Genomic DNA, 18,822 nt, shown 5'->3' on the forward strand with positions numbered 1-18,822 from the left:
TGATACTGGGGGTTACCCCAACCCAGGTGCAGGACCTTGCACTTGGCCTTGTTGAACCTCATGAGGTTCACACAGGCCCACCTCTCTAGCCTGTCCATGTCTCTCTGGATGACATCCCATCCTTCTGGTGTGTCAACTGCACCACTCAGCTTGGTGTCATCCGCATAGTAGATTTAGAAGCCAGTTCAGACAGTCCACACTGCTAAATAACACACAGTATCTGCAGGCAGAGTCTGAGGCAAAAATGGACACCAGAAAGTATATACTTTTTCTGTCCATAAACACCAATCTCCCATTTTCAGGTTATTGCTATTCTTGGCAGATGTTACTACATGTTATTGAGCTTTTGTTCCTATAGAGTGGTCTTAGCTGATAAACTCTGTTACATAAAACTAATCATGGTGTAAGTCAGTGGAGACTGCCCCAGGATAACTCTACAGGTGTTCCTAAAACATGACAGGATTGTCTTTGCTAGCATTGCAGCAAAGTGAAACCCACTTACCAGATAAAACAAGGAAAGGAGGATCCTTTCCCTAGGAAAAATATTGTGAAATAAAATAAAGTCTCACTATCAAAACTACACACCTGTTTATAGGGAATATCAGGCATAACCTTTTCTTGGAAATCATGGTGACATCTTTTGAATTATTTCTGCCATTTCACTATGAAATACTGAAAAATCAATGTTCTATAACATTAAAGCATCATGTAAGTATACAGCTTGTCTTTGTAAAAGGGAACAGTAAAAAGGGAAAGAACAGTAAAGGAAAGGTGGGTCAGTGCGAATTCGCATGTACTACAAAGTTTTAGAAGAGCTTGTGGGAAACTGAGGCAGAAAAAAATGCCTTTGAGCATGAAGGAACATACAGAACTCCAGATATTTTGTATAGTAATTCATACCATGTGATATTCAGTTTAAAAGGTTGAGATTTTCCTATTATTTAGTGTAAAACCCATAGGATTAAGTCAACGCATTTCCCCAATGGCAGTTTCAGAGATGTATTTCAAGGTGCTTGCAGCTTTCTTTGAAGTAAAACAGTTCTGCAGATCCAATTTGAACTAATTACATTCAGATATTCAGTACTAACAAGAGAGGACTTTGGTGTAAACTGTGTTTAAAAATGAGAACAGGAAAAACCACCATGCCATATATATGTTTAACAATTATAACATTTTACTTCACAATGTGCTAACAAATACTATATTCTAAGAATATTATCTACATCTTAGTAATAAGATAACTATACTTGTACTTTGAAACTTTTATTACAAAACACAAAGTTTGCCAGGTCTAATCTTAATATGGATTAATGAGCTGTGTTAGTATGCTATCTTTTGTGGGTTTAGGAGGTCTTTCTAAGACCTTTAAACACATTAATTACTAAATAATCATGAGTTAAGTTTACAGTCGTTAATTAATATAGCAATGAGTTATGAAATACTTGATTTCATACAAAGCACGACAAAATGCTGCAATGGCTTCTGTCTTAATGTCGTAAACTAGAAAAGCTTTCAAAAGTAATTAAAAGCTCTACTAAAAGGTCATTATTATCTTTTGCAAGGGATTCTTTATTTGTAGAAAGGCAGATGCAGGTTTAAGACCCCCTTATGCTGTTCATTGTGTCAAATTTGATAGCATGATCTCCAAATACAGCTATTTCCTCATGCTCTGTTTTGCATGAAGCTCATCTGGCCCAGTGCAGACATTTACAACATGGATCACTACAGTTGAACTAGTTGCAGAAACTCCTTTTCATTTGAGTCACCCGTGAAAATATAGGCCCTTTTAAGATGTGATTCTTCTGTTCCATTTTAGACATTGACTTTAGGATGAGATGAATCACAACCTAGAAATGCTTAGGTTTTTCTTCACTGACAATTAGGAGACTCCAAGATGACTAGCTTAGGGGTAGATAGCTGCATTTTAGTCATAAAGTTCTGTGAGATTATTCCTACTCCTTTTGTCTCCAATCTTATTTAGACTGTAAATTCTTCATGCACTGCCAACCACCATGACTCCTCATCACCATCACAGTAAAAATAAGAATCTTTTCCAAAATCAAATTACTAACCTAGTATAAGAAATATCCAAAACTTGCTCTAAAAACTGGCCAACTCCCCCTACTTTTAACTTTGAATTAAAGGAAAAGGCTTTGGCAAAAAAGTTATTGTTACCATCTGGTCATATTGCATGAATTTTAGACCATCTGTTTTTGGCAAAAGCTCCCACATCTTAAATTCCAGTGCTGAGATCATGGAAGTTTCAGAATTTCATCCCAAGAGTTTCCAGCTAAATTGCCTTTTTGGAGCATCAGCAGGCTTCGTGACTGACAGGTGGGTGGCAGTCTTTGAGATGGATGGAGGCCTTTTTTATTCAGTCCATGAGGAAAGAGAAGCACAATCACTTCTGTGGTTCCTCTTGTTTAAGAGATGTGCTACCATGTACTTGAGAACCACAACAAGTGACCTGTGGGTCCATCTCAGGAGCTACAGCAATCAACTACTCTGGAGGTGACCCAGAATATAGAGCATAGCCATCACATCCTCACAGAGCAAAAAAAAAAATCTGGAAGCAGAGGGAAGCACACAGCACTACTGCAAGTCAAATAACAGGGAGCATCTACAAATAGCTATGACTATTTATCAATGGCTCTGCAGTTTGGGAAGTCTTGATAGCCTTAATGTATAGCACTGATGCATAGTTCTTCTGCCATGAACATACAAAGTCAAAGCAGGAAGACCTCCATGCTGATACACCTGTTTCCTCCTCCTGTCCCCATCTTGCCTTTTTTAGTGAATGAAATGACTGGTACGTGAATGAAATGATGGAGGTGGCACCAGCAAATGCCCTTTTATACAGAACTGTCCTGGTTTTGGCTGGGACAGAGTTAATTTTCTTCCTAGTAGCTGGCATAGTGCCGTAGTTTAAATTTAGTATGAGAAGAATATTGATAACACACTGATGGTTTAGTTGTTGCTGAGCAGGGCTTACACCAGTCAAGGACTTTTTCAGCTTCCCCTGCTCTGCCAGGGGCACAAGAAACTGGGAGGGGGCACAGCCAGGACAGCTGACCCCAACTGGCCAAGGGCTATTCCAGACCATATGGTGTCATGCTCAGTATAGAAACTGTCTGGGGGGTAGCAATTGCTGCTCGGGACGGGACAGGCATCAGTCAGTGGGTGGTGAGCAATTGCATTGTGCATCACCTGTATATTCTGTCTATTCTCTTACCGTTATTATTATTATTATTATTCTTTTCCTCTGATGTTTTATTAAGCTGTCTTGTCTCAACCCATGGGTTTTACCTTTTTTCCGATTCTCTCCCCCATGTCAATGAGCAGGGGGGAGTGAGCAAGTGGATGGATGGTGTTCAGCTGCCTGCTGGGTTAAACTACAACACAGGCTTAACTAACTTTATTCAGTTGCTTTAAGCTACTGAAAAGCAGAAAAGGAGACTCTAGTCATATCATTTACTTCCCCTGACCCAGTTTGCATTTGGGTCCTAGAGAATAATTTATAACAGTGATGCTTTTTGTTTCTAAACCTCCATAATGAGTTATGTTTTACCTGAGTCTTCCATCCTCTGCTGCAGCTCCTCCTGGTATAATCTTAGTAATGAATATCCCAGGATCATCCCCAATGTGTGGATTATCTGTTCCTCCAGCAATACTAAACCCCAGGCCAGAATTCCCCTGAAAAAAAGAAAGAAAAAGTAAATGCATTGCCAGATGCTAGATTTCCACAGAATTTATTTGCAGTGCATGAGTAAAGTATCCTTGCTTCTTAAAGAAAGCGCTTTATTTGGCAACACCATACTTGAAGGTGGGTGACTCAGTCAGAAAAAATTAATTGTCAGTTAAAGAACAGAGGCTGCAAACACAAAGATTTCCCAGAGTTAATGGCAGAGTTAATGAATGCTCCTACAGAAACAGGATTTGACCTAAATTTAATTGTTTTCAAAAGCAGTCACATAAATTAGCATCTGAACTCCAATATGAATTTATCCAAGTCAATGTGAGCTAGAGGCTAAAAACACTTCAGAGCTTTGAAAAAAAGACTTTAAAAACCACCATCATTTATAAACAGAAACAGTGAATAACATTTAGCGCTGAAGTATTTTAGTGCACCATTTTCTGTTGAAAAGTGATCATTGCTCAGGTTCACATCCTTTAAAAAAACCCCAAATCCACAAAAATTCTTTCGTCTTACTGATTTGCTAAAATGAAATTTTGAAAGACACAACATGAGAGTCTACTCAATGATCCTACTATTGCTTTTACTACTTGTGAGAATATCATGAAAGATAAATAGGCTTGTACCCACATACAAACACTTGCAAATTAAGTTGCTGTTTTTCACATACAACCCACGAGTCTAACCTTTTTATTTTTTTGGAAGTATATATTAGTTATTACACTTTTCTGCATAAACTAACATTATTTTTGCAAGGGATTCTTTCTTATTTGTAGAAATGTAGATGCAAGGCTTAAGACCCCCCTATGTATAGGGGGGTGTTCAGTGCAATACTCAATCCTTTAAGTGTCTCTAATCCCGAAGTATTTTTATAATTAGGTATTTAGGCTTATCACAATGATACAAAACTATTGATATTGCAGAATATGTACACTACTGCGAATGAAATAGATTCAGGGCACTAAAAATACTGTTCTCTTATTTCATCAACTTCTCAGATTATTGGGAGTTTGGTTGCTTCACTGCTGCTTGTGGATAGGTACCTGGTTCAATCCTAGTGAGAAGAGTTACTAATAAAAATGGCACCTCTATACTGTTTTGTTTTTTTAAATTTAAATCAAAACTCATTTCTGCAATTTTGAACTGTACTTCAATTCGTAGGTCAGGCATGCAATACATTTTGTGTGGAAAGCCTGCATGTTGCCTGCCTGCAGTATGGCAAATTCTCATTTCTGTTATCAGTATTTTACATTCACAAGTGATGCAGGTCCCATTACTCGGGAGATGTACACGCAATCTGCAGCTCTGCTATCAGCATATAATTGTGAATAAATTTTCAGTACTGAACTAATTTATTATCCAAGGAGAAGGATTTAGAACTACACATATCTTAATGCTTCTCAGCTAGCTATAATATGAAAAACATTATAATACTGAAAGGCTCTGTATATATCTTCTGTAGAGTTAATAAACATCTCCAGGCTGGCATTATAAATCTTTGACTTAATCTCCCTTTCATCATTAGGATCATCTCAGATTCAAGTTATTCTCCCAATATTTTAACACATGCCTAGTTGTACAGTGCACTCTACACCAACGTGTACTCTAAAAATACTTTAGAAATATTTTCCTGTAAGTTTTTCTATATGTCATATTATTAATGAAGCTAATCTAACACAGAAGAATGAAAAAATGTGTACTTATACACACTTCAGGAAGCCTGGAACAAAAGCCTTAAAGCACTACTAAATTCAAGGACAAATTTCTAGAAAGGATGATAAGTAATACCTAAGTTTTAAGGAAAAAAAAAAAAACAACTAAAAAAATAAAATAAAATTGTTGCTTTTACTCTTAACTGCAAAGAGGTCTACAAAATATGCAGTAACTTGTGTTTCTGAATAGAGGTGGATTTCCATATCCCCAAACCCTACTTTTAATACGGAAAGAGAAAGAACAGGGTAGCAAGGAGAAATCTGGACATAATTTTTAGTTGGTTAGGGAGCACAAACAGCTATATCATAATAAAAAAGCATGACTGAGGAGCTTTAAAAACCATCAAAGCTTGCCTGTTATGTGGGGTGTGCTTAACTGTTACAGTTCTTCACATAAAGTTCATTAGATTTCTTAGCAGGAAATAATTTCTGAAAAGGTTTCACACCTTCCCTGTACTCTTTTCCTCCTACCATATTTTTTTCCATTAACTTTTTAGAGCTAAAAAGTATAGGAATGATGACTGTAAGCAGCAATGTGGTAAAACTGCTACAGACTTCTCCGGAGAATGAGTGCTAGCCCTTGACATTTATCCATAAATGTGCATCTGTTATACTGCAAGTCTATTCCGATTCTGCCCCTTAGGAATAACCTTTTAAAAGAACAGGGCACCATTTCTCACTGGCACTTTTGTACCCAGAAAATTTCAGGCAATTATTCTGGCTGTAAGTCCTTGACTTGATCAACAGGATCCACAAGTTGTCACACACTAGATGCCTCAGCAGCTAGGTATATCCCTGCAAGGCTTTCCTGCACCAGAAACTGCACTGCAAAAGCCAAGAGCAATCACACATGTTTATTTTTTTTGCACTGTGGTTCTTGAAGGGTCTGCATTTGTTACGTGGAACAGTCTGCTATCTTTATACTTCAGCTCATGGCCAACAAAGGTAAAAGCATGGCTACCATCACTTTTGGGTAACTGGTCTTTTAAGAGCCTTGGGTTGAAAAAGGGGGACCATTCTGGTTAAGAGCTACTGTAGTTCAGTTCTAAGCAGCCATGCTGGTGTACAGATCTCTCCTCTCACCTTATCCTCCATCTTACTAGTGTGCAGGTTCATCAGCATATGGTTGTGATAGTGAAAACTCATTGCTGTTGATGAGCTGTAACTCCATGTTCTAATTAAGTTCTGCCTACTAGCACAACACTTCCTGAACCTTTCTTCAAGGGCTAGCTCCCCAGCTTTTACTTTTTACATCTCCATTGTCCACATCCCAGAAAAAAAGAGTATGTTAATTATCTTCACAGCTTTTCTTGGTATCTCTCTGGCTCCGTCGTTTCATGTTAACCAATGAAAACAGCTGCCTTCCCTCAGCCCAAACCAACAGCTCAACCATCACTCAGCCACTACATCTTCCAAGGCAGAACAGTCATGCTTTCTCTCATGCTGACTCTCATGTTTGGGAGTGGTTCCCTATAAATATCTGTCAAGTTAATTCACTGCCCTCTTTCTATTCCAAGCCTTACTTCTCTTGGATGCTTACAAAGCAAGTTAAGAATGAGCTCAAAGGCCTGGTTACAATGCAGATAAATGTTGAGTAAGAACTAATAGCAGCTGATACAGAGCAGAAGGGGTGTGAAGCGACAGAAGTCTTCCTCCTTTGGGGTACTCCGTTGATACTTTTTAACTGAGATTCATATTTAGACCTAAATATGCTTGCCTGCCTTGCTTCAGGATTCTTTAGTAGAAGAGATTTAGCCAAAAATCCCAAAATATATGTAAGGGACAAAAAACCAAACAAGTCTCAGACCTACTAACTTTAATGGCATAGCTCATTATTATTCGCATGTCTAAATACATTAGGGTCCAGCTCCAAACCATTTAGTGTTGAATTCATATTAGCTAAATTACCTTCTGACCTAAATCTTGCCATCTCTATGTCCAAGTTCTCAATTACTACTACTATAAAACCCTCATATAATTAGCTACTGACTACATAGGGAAGATCTGCATAAAATTACTCAACTATAGACGCATGAATGCATTCTTTTAATTGTGAGTTTAGCTTCTTACTAGCTTCCCCACCTTTTATTGCAAGGCCTCAGTCATGCACAGCCTGAGAAAAAGCTTAGCATAGTCCAACATGCCCATTTTGGCTTAAAAAAATGTTGCCTCAGTTTCCTCCTATTCACGCTGGATATCTCATGCTTCTCTGGGAGTTACCATCACCTTCAAATTTCTCTCTTGGCTCAGCTTTACTGTTCAAATAGAGAAACTTAGGTCAAACTACCAAATCAAAATAATTTCTCCAGCCCCAGAGGCCTCCTTCTTCTCCTCCTCTGAAGGAAAGGTCAGTGCTTCTTCTTAAGGTTTACTACACAAGCCTGCCTCCTTTATGCCTTTCTCAGGTGGGGCTTTCCACCTCCACAAGGATCACTGGAGTTCTTTATAGCTCAGCCTGAGCAGGGAAGAGGCCTGGCCATAATTCTTCTGGCCCTGGCGGGGCAGACAACTTCCAAAAGAATCACTTCAGATGACTGGTGTTATACCTTCTGCCAACACTGAAACACAACACTTGTCAGAATAAGATGATGGATGATTCACTTGCCAGGGAAAGAAAATAAAACTTGCAAGTTCTGGCCAGTTTGAATCTCTTCCCTCAAGACTTGTAATACTGCCAACATAAAGATCACAATAATAAAGTAAGAATCCCCACCAGGTAATGGTTTTGGGTAGCCAGAAGGCCATCCTTCTTCTTACTTAGCCTTCCATCTTGGGTTCTTTTACACACCACTATGAGCAGCCATGTAACAGGCTGCGTCTTCATAAGTCGCAGTGTTTTTATTTTGTCAGAGAGTAACCCTCAGAAGTGCTCCACACTGACTTCTGTGGAAACAGAGTTAAGGCGACGCTGAGAACCTCTGAAGTTATTCTCCCATGGCATTGCAGGTTAATAGCCTTCCATACACTTCTACAAATGTTTTCCTCCTTATTGTGTCTCTTTTTTTTTTCTTTTTTCTTTTTTCTGCTAAACAGCTGCATTTCGCCTTAGAGAAGAGTTTGATTACAAATGATGTAAACTCATTCAGTCTTTAACAAAATCACAGAAGAATATGAGCTCAGGAAACAGAAATGAGATTAGAAATGCACATCAGGGGCAGACTGAGTTTTTCCCTATAGAAGAGCCAAGTGGTTTGTATTTTACCACACTAAATAAGCATACCACAATCACACAGAGGTTGTTTTCCCATTCAATTTTCTTGTTTTTTTTATTCTAATCAATAAGGTGACAGCAGAACCCAGTGTTTGACACCAGCTTCACACAGAATCTTTTTGAATTACTTAATTTCTTCAGTGCTCCTAAAAGAATTTCTGATAATCTTCTGAAATGACATGATTTTGAAGCTCTCTGGCATTTAAGTTAGGAAAAAAAAAAAGCGAACTGCACAGAATTCACTTAACTATTGCTGCAACCTCACCTTCTCATTGCAGTGTAGGAAGCCTGTTTCACAGACTCCATCAGCCAGAAAAAAGTCTAAGACACAGTGAGGAACTGTATTTCCCAGAATGGTTTCCATAGGTTGAAAGCTGTTTCAGGTGACAACATATACTCCCACAGCTTCTATTACTGAAATGATCTTTGTGTGTGTGTGTATATAGATAGATAGATAGATATATTAGTTACAGGTTTAAGGGAGCCATTTTGCTTAGCTGTTAAGGAATATTTTAGTGTTAATAAATCTTTAATATGCTAACTATGCTAATAATAAATAAATAAATAAATAAATAAATAAATAAAAGTATTAACATAAGTCAAGCCTACAATGCTTTCCACTGGTTTCAAGGGTTTTGTCCAAGCAAGAACATCAAGTTTCCATTATATAAGATTGTTTTCCTGCTTCACCATAAATTTAACTACAAACATAGTATCACAGGAATGTCTGGTAATTCTTCCGTTAGGCCCCAAGAAATGCTGTTTATCAGTAAAGACAGGCAAAGTTAAGAGTGGTCACAGCATACCTGTTTGTAAATGAAGCAGTCAAGTCCATTCATGAGATCATGTAAAAAAGAATCAGAATTCCTGACCTTCAATGTTTTTGTGAGCTCAAACTTGTTCCTATTTCTTTGTGGAAAGTTTTATCGCTTGGGACAAGAGAGGAGAAAGGGGAAGGGCAGCACTATACTTCTGCAAAGTGCTGCAAACTTTTGAACAAAAGTGATAGGGCAAAAGTAGTTAATTCGATAATAAATAACTTAATCCGTGATTTGCAGTCTTGCACTAATTCTGTTCCCCTATAAAATTTTGAGACTTTAAAAAGAAATCTTCTCTTGACAAACCACATTTTCGTAAGAAGCAGAATTGTATGTATTAAAGAAAACAAACAGAAAACACTGCCCATGTTCTTTATTATTCATAATATACCTAAAATACTTACAATTTTACCTCAGGAAGGGTTTTTTTGGGGGGGGGGTTGGTTTTTTATGGACTTCTTACCTCTAGTCTGGTGTTCACAGCCAAATTTGTGGAATGCTTTTCTCTCTCATCCTTTACAGATGGCTTTAAAGTATGAATTCCTGCCTAAATTTGCAGGTTTTCTCAGAGCAAATTCAGTCAAGAGAAAGCTCACAGAATGATAGCTGACTCATCCCTAAATACATGCTCTTTTTTTCTGTCTTCCTCTGTTACAACTTTCAAAGACTCTGTTACTCGATGCTTCTTAAAAAGTTGTCTATTGAATTTTACAATGGGAATTATGCTTCAGCTTTTTAAGAGCAGTAATGGTTATAGGTTCAGTGAGTCCTAACCTTTCTTTAATCTAAACAATGCTTGTTTTCTCTTGTTTATGCAAAATTTCAAAATACTTCAATAAAATAGTAAGTTATATCTTCTGAAGTCAGTGTAGGCTTGGTATGCATTTGAGAGAACTTCAGAATTTTACATACGTGCATCAAAATCCTAAAGCTTTTCAGCTTTGGCTGCTGCAGGCAGGGCACTTTCTCACTCTGTGTAAGTAATGCACACTTTTCTGATGGTGGTGTTGGCTTAGGAATTATGATATTTTTGTTGAAAAGAAGATTTACTTGGGTTTGCTATTGAAGTTTTTTAATGTAGCACCTTCCTGTAGGTAAATGTGGCTGTGAGGAAATGATAATTCATAAACTACTCTTCAGTTTATCTCAGATGGTGAAAAAACATGTCCCTTAATTGAATTATGAAACACATAATTTGGAACTTGACTTTTTAATAAATTTTAGTAAATTTTTTAAATTACCGTGTACTCATTTTTTAATTTTTATGTTTCTGCTTAAGTGAGATCATACTTCTGAAACCTTATAAAAAGTAAAATATGAAAGTAATATTTGTTTTCTACAGATATTCAAAACAGTTTGGCTGGAATACTTAGCAAAATGTTGTTATGTCCGAACCTAATCTCTGCCAGGGTACCTTTTTAATAACAAAAACGGTTGTACAAAGCAGCAGTCCCCGAGTCCTAGGTAAGGCTGCCACCAGCTTTGGCTCACCTTACAGTTTTCCCCTCAGGATCCTTCCATTTCTGATGAAAAAACCCAACACCTTCTCCCATGAGACAAAAAAAAAATAGCACCTCCATCCACAAACCACATTTTCCCTTGTTCTGTGATACTGGGTTTCTCCAAGAACTACTCAACAGCATGAGAAAGTGAAAGCTGAGAATGAGTCAAGTTTAGAAAACTGTGGAGAATTATTTTTTTTTTCCAAGAGATGGGGAAAAAAAACCCCAACCACTAAGGGTTGTGGGGAAAGTAGAGGGAATCGAGTAACATAGTCTACAAATGAGACAAATGATTGAAAACTCTGACCCTAATTGACGGTCATGGGAGGATTAGATACAGATCAGGATTTGCTGCTGTCCTGAAATAGTGCTTCACAGGCTTACTCTCTTTCTTTGTGCTAAAGCAGACAAGACTACTTAGTTTGGCACCTAAGATGGTTATATGGAGGGAATAGCCCTAGATATACCAAGCCCAAGAAGGCGATGATCACCTGAGATTGTTAGAAACAACAGTGGGTGCTAAGTACTTCTGCAGAATTTGTTCAATAATGTTTTTCTCCACAAAGTGCTTCTCACCTAAAAAATACAACTCTCCTCTATTCTCCTGACAGTGAAGTGATACAAAATTTTTTTCTACCTTTCACTCAGCCATGCTTAGTTTAACAGCACATATATAGCAGGGGGGTTTTACCCATCGCTCAGCAATGCCCAGGTCAACAACACACAGCCACATTGCAAACAACAGCTTAATAAATTAATGCTTCATCCCACTGAAGTGATCCAGGGATTTTATAATATGGAAAACATAGAAACATAGAATCATAGAATCATAAAATGTTTTGGGTTGGAAGGGACCTCTAGAGGTCATCTAGTCCAACCCCCCTGCAGTGAGCAGGGACACCACTAACCAGATCAGGTTGCTCAGAGCCCCGTCCAACCTGGCCTTGAATGTTTCCAGGGATGGGGCCTCCACCACCTCTCTGGGCAACCTGTTCCAGTGTTTCACCACCCTCATTGTAAAGAATTTCTTCCTATATCTAGTCTGAACACTTCCGTCCTGTTCAAGATTTTGATAGAAAATATTTGTTGAACCCACCTCCTCGAGGCTCTAAAAACTTTGAGACAAGACAGGATTCTGCTTTGCAATTCTTTCACAATCTGGCATTTATTCTAGCATTTTTTTATATTCTGAAGGAAGAGTGATACATGCTGAATAATCAAACTGCTTCCTGCCATACAGTATGTGGTGCTTTGGCCATCTCCCACGCTAATGCTAGACCTGTGTAATTCTGCCACATCTAATCCTGTCTTTAGACTTAAATCATTCCAGCAATGTTTTCAGGTATTTGCACATGCTACACTATACTGTACTTTTCTTGTACTGTGTTTTATCCAAAGCTCAAGTTTCCAAAGCCTAAACATCAAAGCCACATTTCTGTCTCATTCAGAGAACAAGGACATTTGCATATTTATCAGAGTGCTGTTGAACTCTTTTGTACTTTCAAATCTACTCAAGAGTAACATAATTCATGAAATTCTCACTTCTCCCACATACGCTGGCACACTCCCCAGAGTCAGAGTTTTGAGACTCCGTAGTTATATTATGCTCCATATGGTACAGATTTTCATCTCTGACGGTGCCATTTGTTGTTTTCAAGCCCCTTATCAGGTTCAGCACGTTCATTACAAAACCACAATACACACGACTACAACTGCTTGGACTACAACTGCTTGGTACGCTTACTCTCGCTTGTTGTCTGTAGAGGGATATTGTTCTCTCAGCTCTGTCCAGATGAAGTACAGCATGCAAGAAGGAGAATTTTAAAAAAGATCCGATGGATTTGGCTTTTCATAATATGTGTGAAATCTACAGCGCTGTAAACCAGCAAATCTAGACATGGAATGGAGCCACTACCAAAGTGAAGCAATCTCTTGAAAAAACGCTAGTGCATCCTCCAGCTGTATACAGTTTGATGCAAAAGGATAAATGTGAAATCTCTGCAGATTCAGTTTTCTCTGTTTAATCTCTCTTAAGCTCACATTAAGAGTTTCTGAGCTGTGACAAACACGTATGCCTACTTTTTTCTTCAACATGTTTCTTGTCCTACGTCAGTATTATCCGTAGGGATAGTCTTTCCCAGCATCATGGGAGCATCACGACCTTGTCTAGTCTGTCTCATACAGAAAGGTTAGTCAACATACGTCCTCTTTTAGTTAGAATTTTAGTTTTCATACAATGAAAGCAAACAAATGTCACAGAAAACACATTCTGATGACTAGCTGGAAAGTAGTATGGGAGAAAACTAAATATCCAAAATGTTTCATCAAAACACAGACGTGTGTTCTTTGGAGGAGGGAAATGCTGCTTCTGGGGAGTGAAAGTTTTCACTTTACTTGAAAAAATCTTTCTTTGTCATATTCTGTCCCTCCAGGCTAGAGCTAGACTTCTTGTCAACCAGATCCTAAGAGCTGTCTGAACTCCCAGGACTACACAACTAAAAGTGGAAAAGTCAGATCAAGGTAAGGAAAGCACCCACCAAGTGATAACAGGAACTAGACGGAAGGGGGGTGGGGAAGAATAGGAGTAAAAGTAAAACACTGACAGGAGTTGAAAGAACAACAAAGCTTGTTCCAGAGACAGGCTACTTTTAAAATTTTGACATGAACATCACTGAAGCTTTCACAATGCAATTATCTGCAAAACCTGAGGAAATTAAGACATGTTTAAATGTAACTCTATGACAGAAGTAGACAGTCACGTTCTGTACAAGGACTTGGGGAGTAGAAACCTGATTTTACTGAAGCTATGGAAATCAACAGGGTTCCACCACACCGTGCTAGCAATTAAAAGGAAAAAAGAAAATTCCTACTGACCACTTCAGTTCCTATCTAAAGGATTACACCACTCACTTTGGTTAAACCAGTTTATAGCTCTAAGTCTTTGTGTTCAAAAACTGCTGCATGCCTAAATGGGTTTATTTGGACGGATCACACGGTCACTATAGCTTTGCTTTGTAAAGCACTTAGGGGAATTTGAGACTCCTTGAGCATTAAAGGTGCTGGAATAAGCCCAAATTTTAAGCTATTGTCTAAGCTATTGTTCTTTTCCATTTGACTGTCATATTCACAGCTATGAAATGAGTATATTTAGCTGTTCTTATATTGTGATTTATTTTTTAGCATATTTTCAACATATGATAGGCCAACAATTTCATGGGTTATAGTTCTTTACTGAAATACGTATATAGTTAATAATTTAGATAGAATTCTGGAATGTTTATACCCATTATAAGATTCTGATAATCTTTTCTTTCCAGCTCTTATTCAAACCCGCATCAAAGGAAATGCATGAGTAAAACTCTTAATTTGCCTCCTTATTCAAAATCATGATCTTCAGGGCACGTAATCTGGAAGAAAAAACTAAACTGTTAATGAATTAAAAGGCCCTTAAGGCTTTCAAGTTCAAGCACAAATCCTAAAGGCAATGACTGGGGATTCTTGCTATTGCATCACTTACCTTGCCAGCGTTGAGCTATTCTAGTGGCTAAGCACGCCGAGCTTAGCATTAGTTTCTCTTTTAATACACATTAAAGCAAACTTTTGAGAGAATTTCTTATCTTGAATAGCACTTAAAACTTTTCTTTCAGGCCCCATGGTGCTCAACTATAGATTTCACTGAGAAGAAATACAAAGACGGATAAATTACAGGAAATGCAATGCATTCTTTGTTTTTTCACAGACACACATCTAAATCTCATCATTTTTTGCAACTTTGTGCTGACCTTGTTTTATTGTAACATTTCAGTCCAGTGTCCATTTTGTTTCTTATTCTTAGTAAACCTGACTGACTATGACCCTGAGCAACATGACGTAGCTTCAAAGCTGTCTGTCTCTGAGCAGGAGCTTGGACTAGCTGACCTCCACAAATTCCTTCCAAATGGAATTATTCTCTGCTTCTATGAAATACCAGTGTCACAAATAGAAAAGAAATTTTCAAAATCTGCTGCCAGCCTAGGAATGGCTCAGTCACTAAAAACCTCCCTTCTAAATTTTATCTTAACAATCAAGTGACAGTTAAACGTTTTGCATAGATCGTTCCATACAAAAATTCCTTTTCCAAGATTTGTACCCATACATTCTTAAATGCAGAGGCTTTTTTGACAGGGTCTCTATGAAAGTCAGATGAAACTCATGGCTAAAACTGTACCTTGAATACCTCTCACACAGTTCTTTGAAACTAGACAAATTAATTTTGTCACATGAGAAATGTTCCTTTACATTAGGAAAAACAATTTTACAGATGTCCTTCTGGAAGGAAGAAGGGAAGAGGAATCTTTAACCAGGTATCTGTTTGCCAAACTTGACTAACAATATTCCCTAGGCAATATTTTCATGCCGTTCTAGAAATCAGTTGAGATAAGATTCACTGTTTCTTACTTGCATCAACACTTGTAAAACATTTGGTGTTTTGCTGAATAGCGTATGCACATATATAAATAAATGCACAGAACACTGCAACAGAACTAGACTACCATTCCCAACAGTATTTATATAATAACATCTAATATCAGATATTACTTTTTGCTGAAAATTCAAAGGAATTCTAAATTTCCATGTCCTACTTCAGATATGTGTCATGGTAATGAATCATATTGAATCATATTATAAATTTCTAGGATAAGTTAATAGCCATTTTCAAGTTTAGAGACATTATTTTAAAGGTGCCTGTCAGTGATTCATTGGCAGAGAATAATGGTCTTGTGATTCATGGAAAAAGAAAGTCCTCTCCTCCCCAGCTGTACAGATGTCACTTTTGCTTTTTTGGAGGTGGTAGGAAGACAGGCTGGGGAACACACAGGATCTAAGGAAAGATTTCTGCCAGATGAATGGACGTTAAACTAGAAGTTGTCCAGCGTACACTTTTTAAGAAGAAAAGCAAAAGCCAACAAAGACATTTTCAGTTGATCTCAGACTCTCCATGGAAAGTTCACAGCCTGAGATGCCTCTGGGTCACACACAGATGCTGCTCAGACAGATAAACCTATTCAAGTATAGTAATAAGTTTGATGAGCAGAATTTTCAGAAGAATCAAACAATTCCTATTGATGTCGGACAGAATCACCACCTATTTCAAAAGAATCAGTCAGGCTACAGGTAAACACTTTTGAAAATCCAATCTTTTATCTGAATTCCTAACGTTTCAGATCTGCTTTTCTTAGTATCCACAGAATCACAGAATGGCAAGGGTTGGAAGGGACCTCAGGAGATCATCTAGTCCAACCCTCCGGCTAAAGCAGGATCACCTAGAGCAGGTTGCACAGGACATTGTCCAGGTGGGCTTTGAATATCTCCAGAGAAGGAGACTCCACAACCCCCCTGGGCAGCCTATTAGAGGGCTCTGCCACACTGTATTGGCTGTAAATTTTCTGTCACTAAAGACCTTTTTTTTTTTTTGTTGTTGATTCATTTTCGGAGTAACCACTCTCGGAAATAAAGCTGAAATTCCTGTTATTGGTAGCATGAAAAAACATGAGTCTACTTCTACTCTGTTCCTGAAATGTATTCCACATTCAGCCCCCCCCCAGACAGTAAATTAACAAAGCAAAATAAACCCTGGAAGAAATAGTCCTTCAGAAAGGCAAAATGACTCTGTGTCTATACTTCAGCAATGCAAATGGATTTGAAATTTTATTAATAAAATAGTCACAGAAAAATAAAGAGCATGGTTCTGATAGTATGGCCTCCTACACTACCTTTATCTTCAACAGTACTGGATAAATTCTGAGAAGGAAGCAATTTCTGTAGGAAGGAAAATTTTTACTAACTCCACATTTGTAAGTACCCCTAGCAGTGAAACATTCCCTCTCTGTTTTTGTCATGAACATGCATATTAACCATTGCCATTTCAAGACTTTTTAATTCCCATACCCTCCTCCTAAAGGAGGGAGAATTCTCACACCCCCTTCAGAGCTAAGGAATTGCAGTGGGTTTTGAAGCAGGGCGCTGAACATTACTCTACTGACATCCTAAAATCCTCATGAATAACACCCCTAAAATCCTGATGCATAGCATCAGTAGAATATATTGAGCTGTAAGAATGAGGAAAGATAAATATAGCTTTTTTGGATGATTGTATATTTTTGTACAAAATAGGTGGCATCCATTTTACTTGTTTTTTAAAACACGTTCAGTAGAACATCTTCAATTAGGGCATGCTACATACCCTCTCTATATACTGCATAGAAAGAAACACTTCTGCGTTGCAATTCATCAACATGCAAATTGGTGCAAGTCAAAATGTTTCACATACGTTTATCAGCTGCAATCAACCTTCATTTAATAGTTTCTTAGTCTTGGCATGCAATTTATGCTTTAAAATGAGAGAGAAAATTGAGGTAAGAAAGGGTGTTAAAAAGGAAGAGAGAGAGAGAATGAGATCAGAATAACCAGCAGGTCGCTGATGAGGAGCTCATCTGTGCTGCAAAACCTGAACCAAGCTACTGTTCTGGACAGGCACCACTGGGGTTTACATTTCAAAGGAGTGTCTTAATCACCAGGCACACTATCTCCGATCGAATGAATATATAATTGTATATTCAAAGTGGAACAGGTCCAACAGGAGAAAGACACACCTCGGCAAAGCTAGGCAGTCATCACGGACAAACCCCTGTTACATGTCAGGCAGAGGAAGCATGTTTATCCCATTTTCCCACACCCGTGATAAGTATTTTTATGAGGATTGTGAATCCTTTTCCTTTCACTTTACATATTTCCACCAAGAAAACTTGTGAAAGGGATCACATTTCTGCCACTGTGCAGTAGAGGTGAAAAAGAAAAAGGTACCTCAAAGAAGTTCAACACAACATTTCACATCCAACTCTCACCCTGCCATCAGTGATAGACAGCCAAAGGTAGAAACAATTAGAAGTAACCATGGCTGGTACCTTGGCTGGCTTTTCTCAAGACTCCTTCTGGAAATTCACTACAGAGATAGTAGGTATAACCCCAAAATATTTAACACAAAGAACCGGTATTATTTGTATTAATGCATATTAAATATTTATTTTTCTCTTTTCAGGTTTGTTTAAAATCCTATTGAAAGCACAAGCACAGTCATTTTAAGCATTAAACATCTCCCCATTCCCATAATATGCATCAACTTAATCTAAAGTAGAACATATTAATGCATAGACCTCCTCTACAGTACATTGTCCTTATGCTGCGTAAAATCCACAGACTCCATCCTGCATCAGAATTCTTTTGCATGCCTAAGTATACTTGTATAAATGTACTGCTAATAATGGTAATGTCCTTAAAAAAGCAAGAGGGTGACTTATTTTTCCAGCTGAAATAAGATTTCTCATTAAAATTTTATGGCTAGAACAGAAATTAGACATTGTCATTGCAATGTAATCTACTCGTTAGCAAATGCATATGAAAGGTAAAAATCCATCAAAGAAAAATTATAAGTATCACGTGGAATTAATTTTTAACTTCTATTAAGGTTTCTCATCATCTCCAAATTTATCCAGGGGAAAAAAAAAAACAAAATTCATGCAAGCTATGGACATTTGTTACTGAGAAACCAGAGGGATACATATAACCATATTCAAAAGAATCTGTGCACTGAACAGTACTTTGGACGTAGGAAGCCTGTGGGACATGCTATCATGTATTGTAATACATGAACCAGCCAAAACATCCAGGGCGCGCATACTCTTGGTTTATGTCAAAGCTGCCACCCTAGGAAGGATTTAGATTCTGAATAAAAGCAACAATCAGTGTGTTAAAAAAGAGCTTTTAAACAGACAAATCAAATGGTTATTAAAGGCTTGTCTTAAGGGAAAAAAAAAAAAAGATATTTGTTTTCTTAGAAATCAGATGT

At 37.8% G+C, this 18,822-nt stretch overlaps 1 protein-coding gene across 6 annotated transcripts in view; it reads right to left on the bottom strand.

The window, feature by feature from the left end:
* DLG2 (discs large MAGUK scaffold protein 2) overlaps nucleotides 1-18,822 on the bottom strand; it is a 698,848-nt gene that overhangs the window by 372,854 nt on the left and 307,172 nt on the right. For all 6 annotated transcript variants that reach the window (XM_035897884.1, XM_035897901.1, XM_035897894.1 and 3 more), the window contains one exon: nucleotides 3,569-3,693. In XM_035897884.1, coding sequence (XP_035753777.1) covers nucleotides 3,569-3,693 — 125 coding nt within the window. The remainder of the gene's footprint in view (nucleotides 1-3,568; nucleotides 3,694-18,822) is intronic.

Source organism: Egretta garzetta, unplaced genomic scaffold, assembly GCF_000687185.1.
Source record: "Egretta garzetta isolate BGI_Z169 unplaced genomic scaffold, ASM68718v1 scaffold20, whole genome shotgun sequence".
Lineage (NCBI taxonomy): Eukaryota > Metazoa > Chordata > Aves > Pelecaniformes > Ardeidae > Egretta > Egretta garzetta.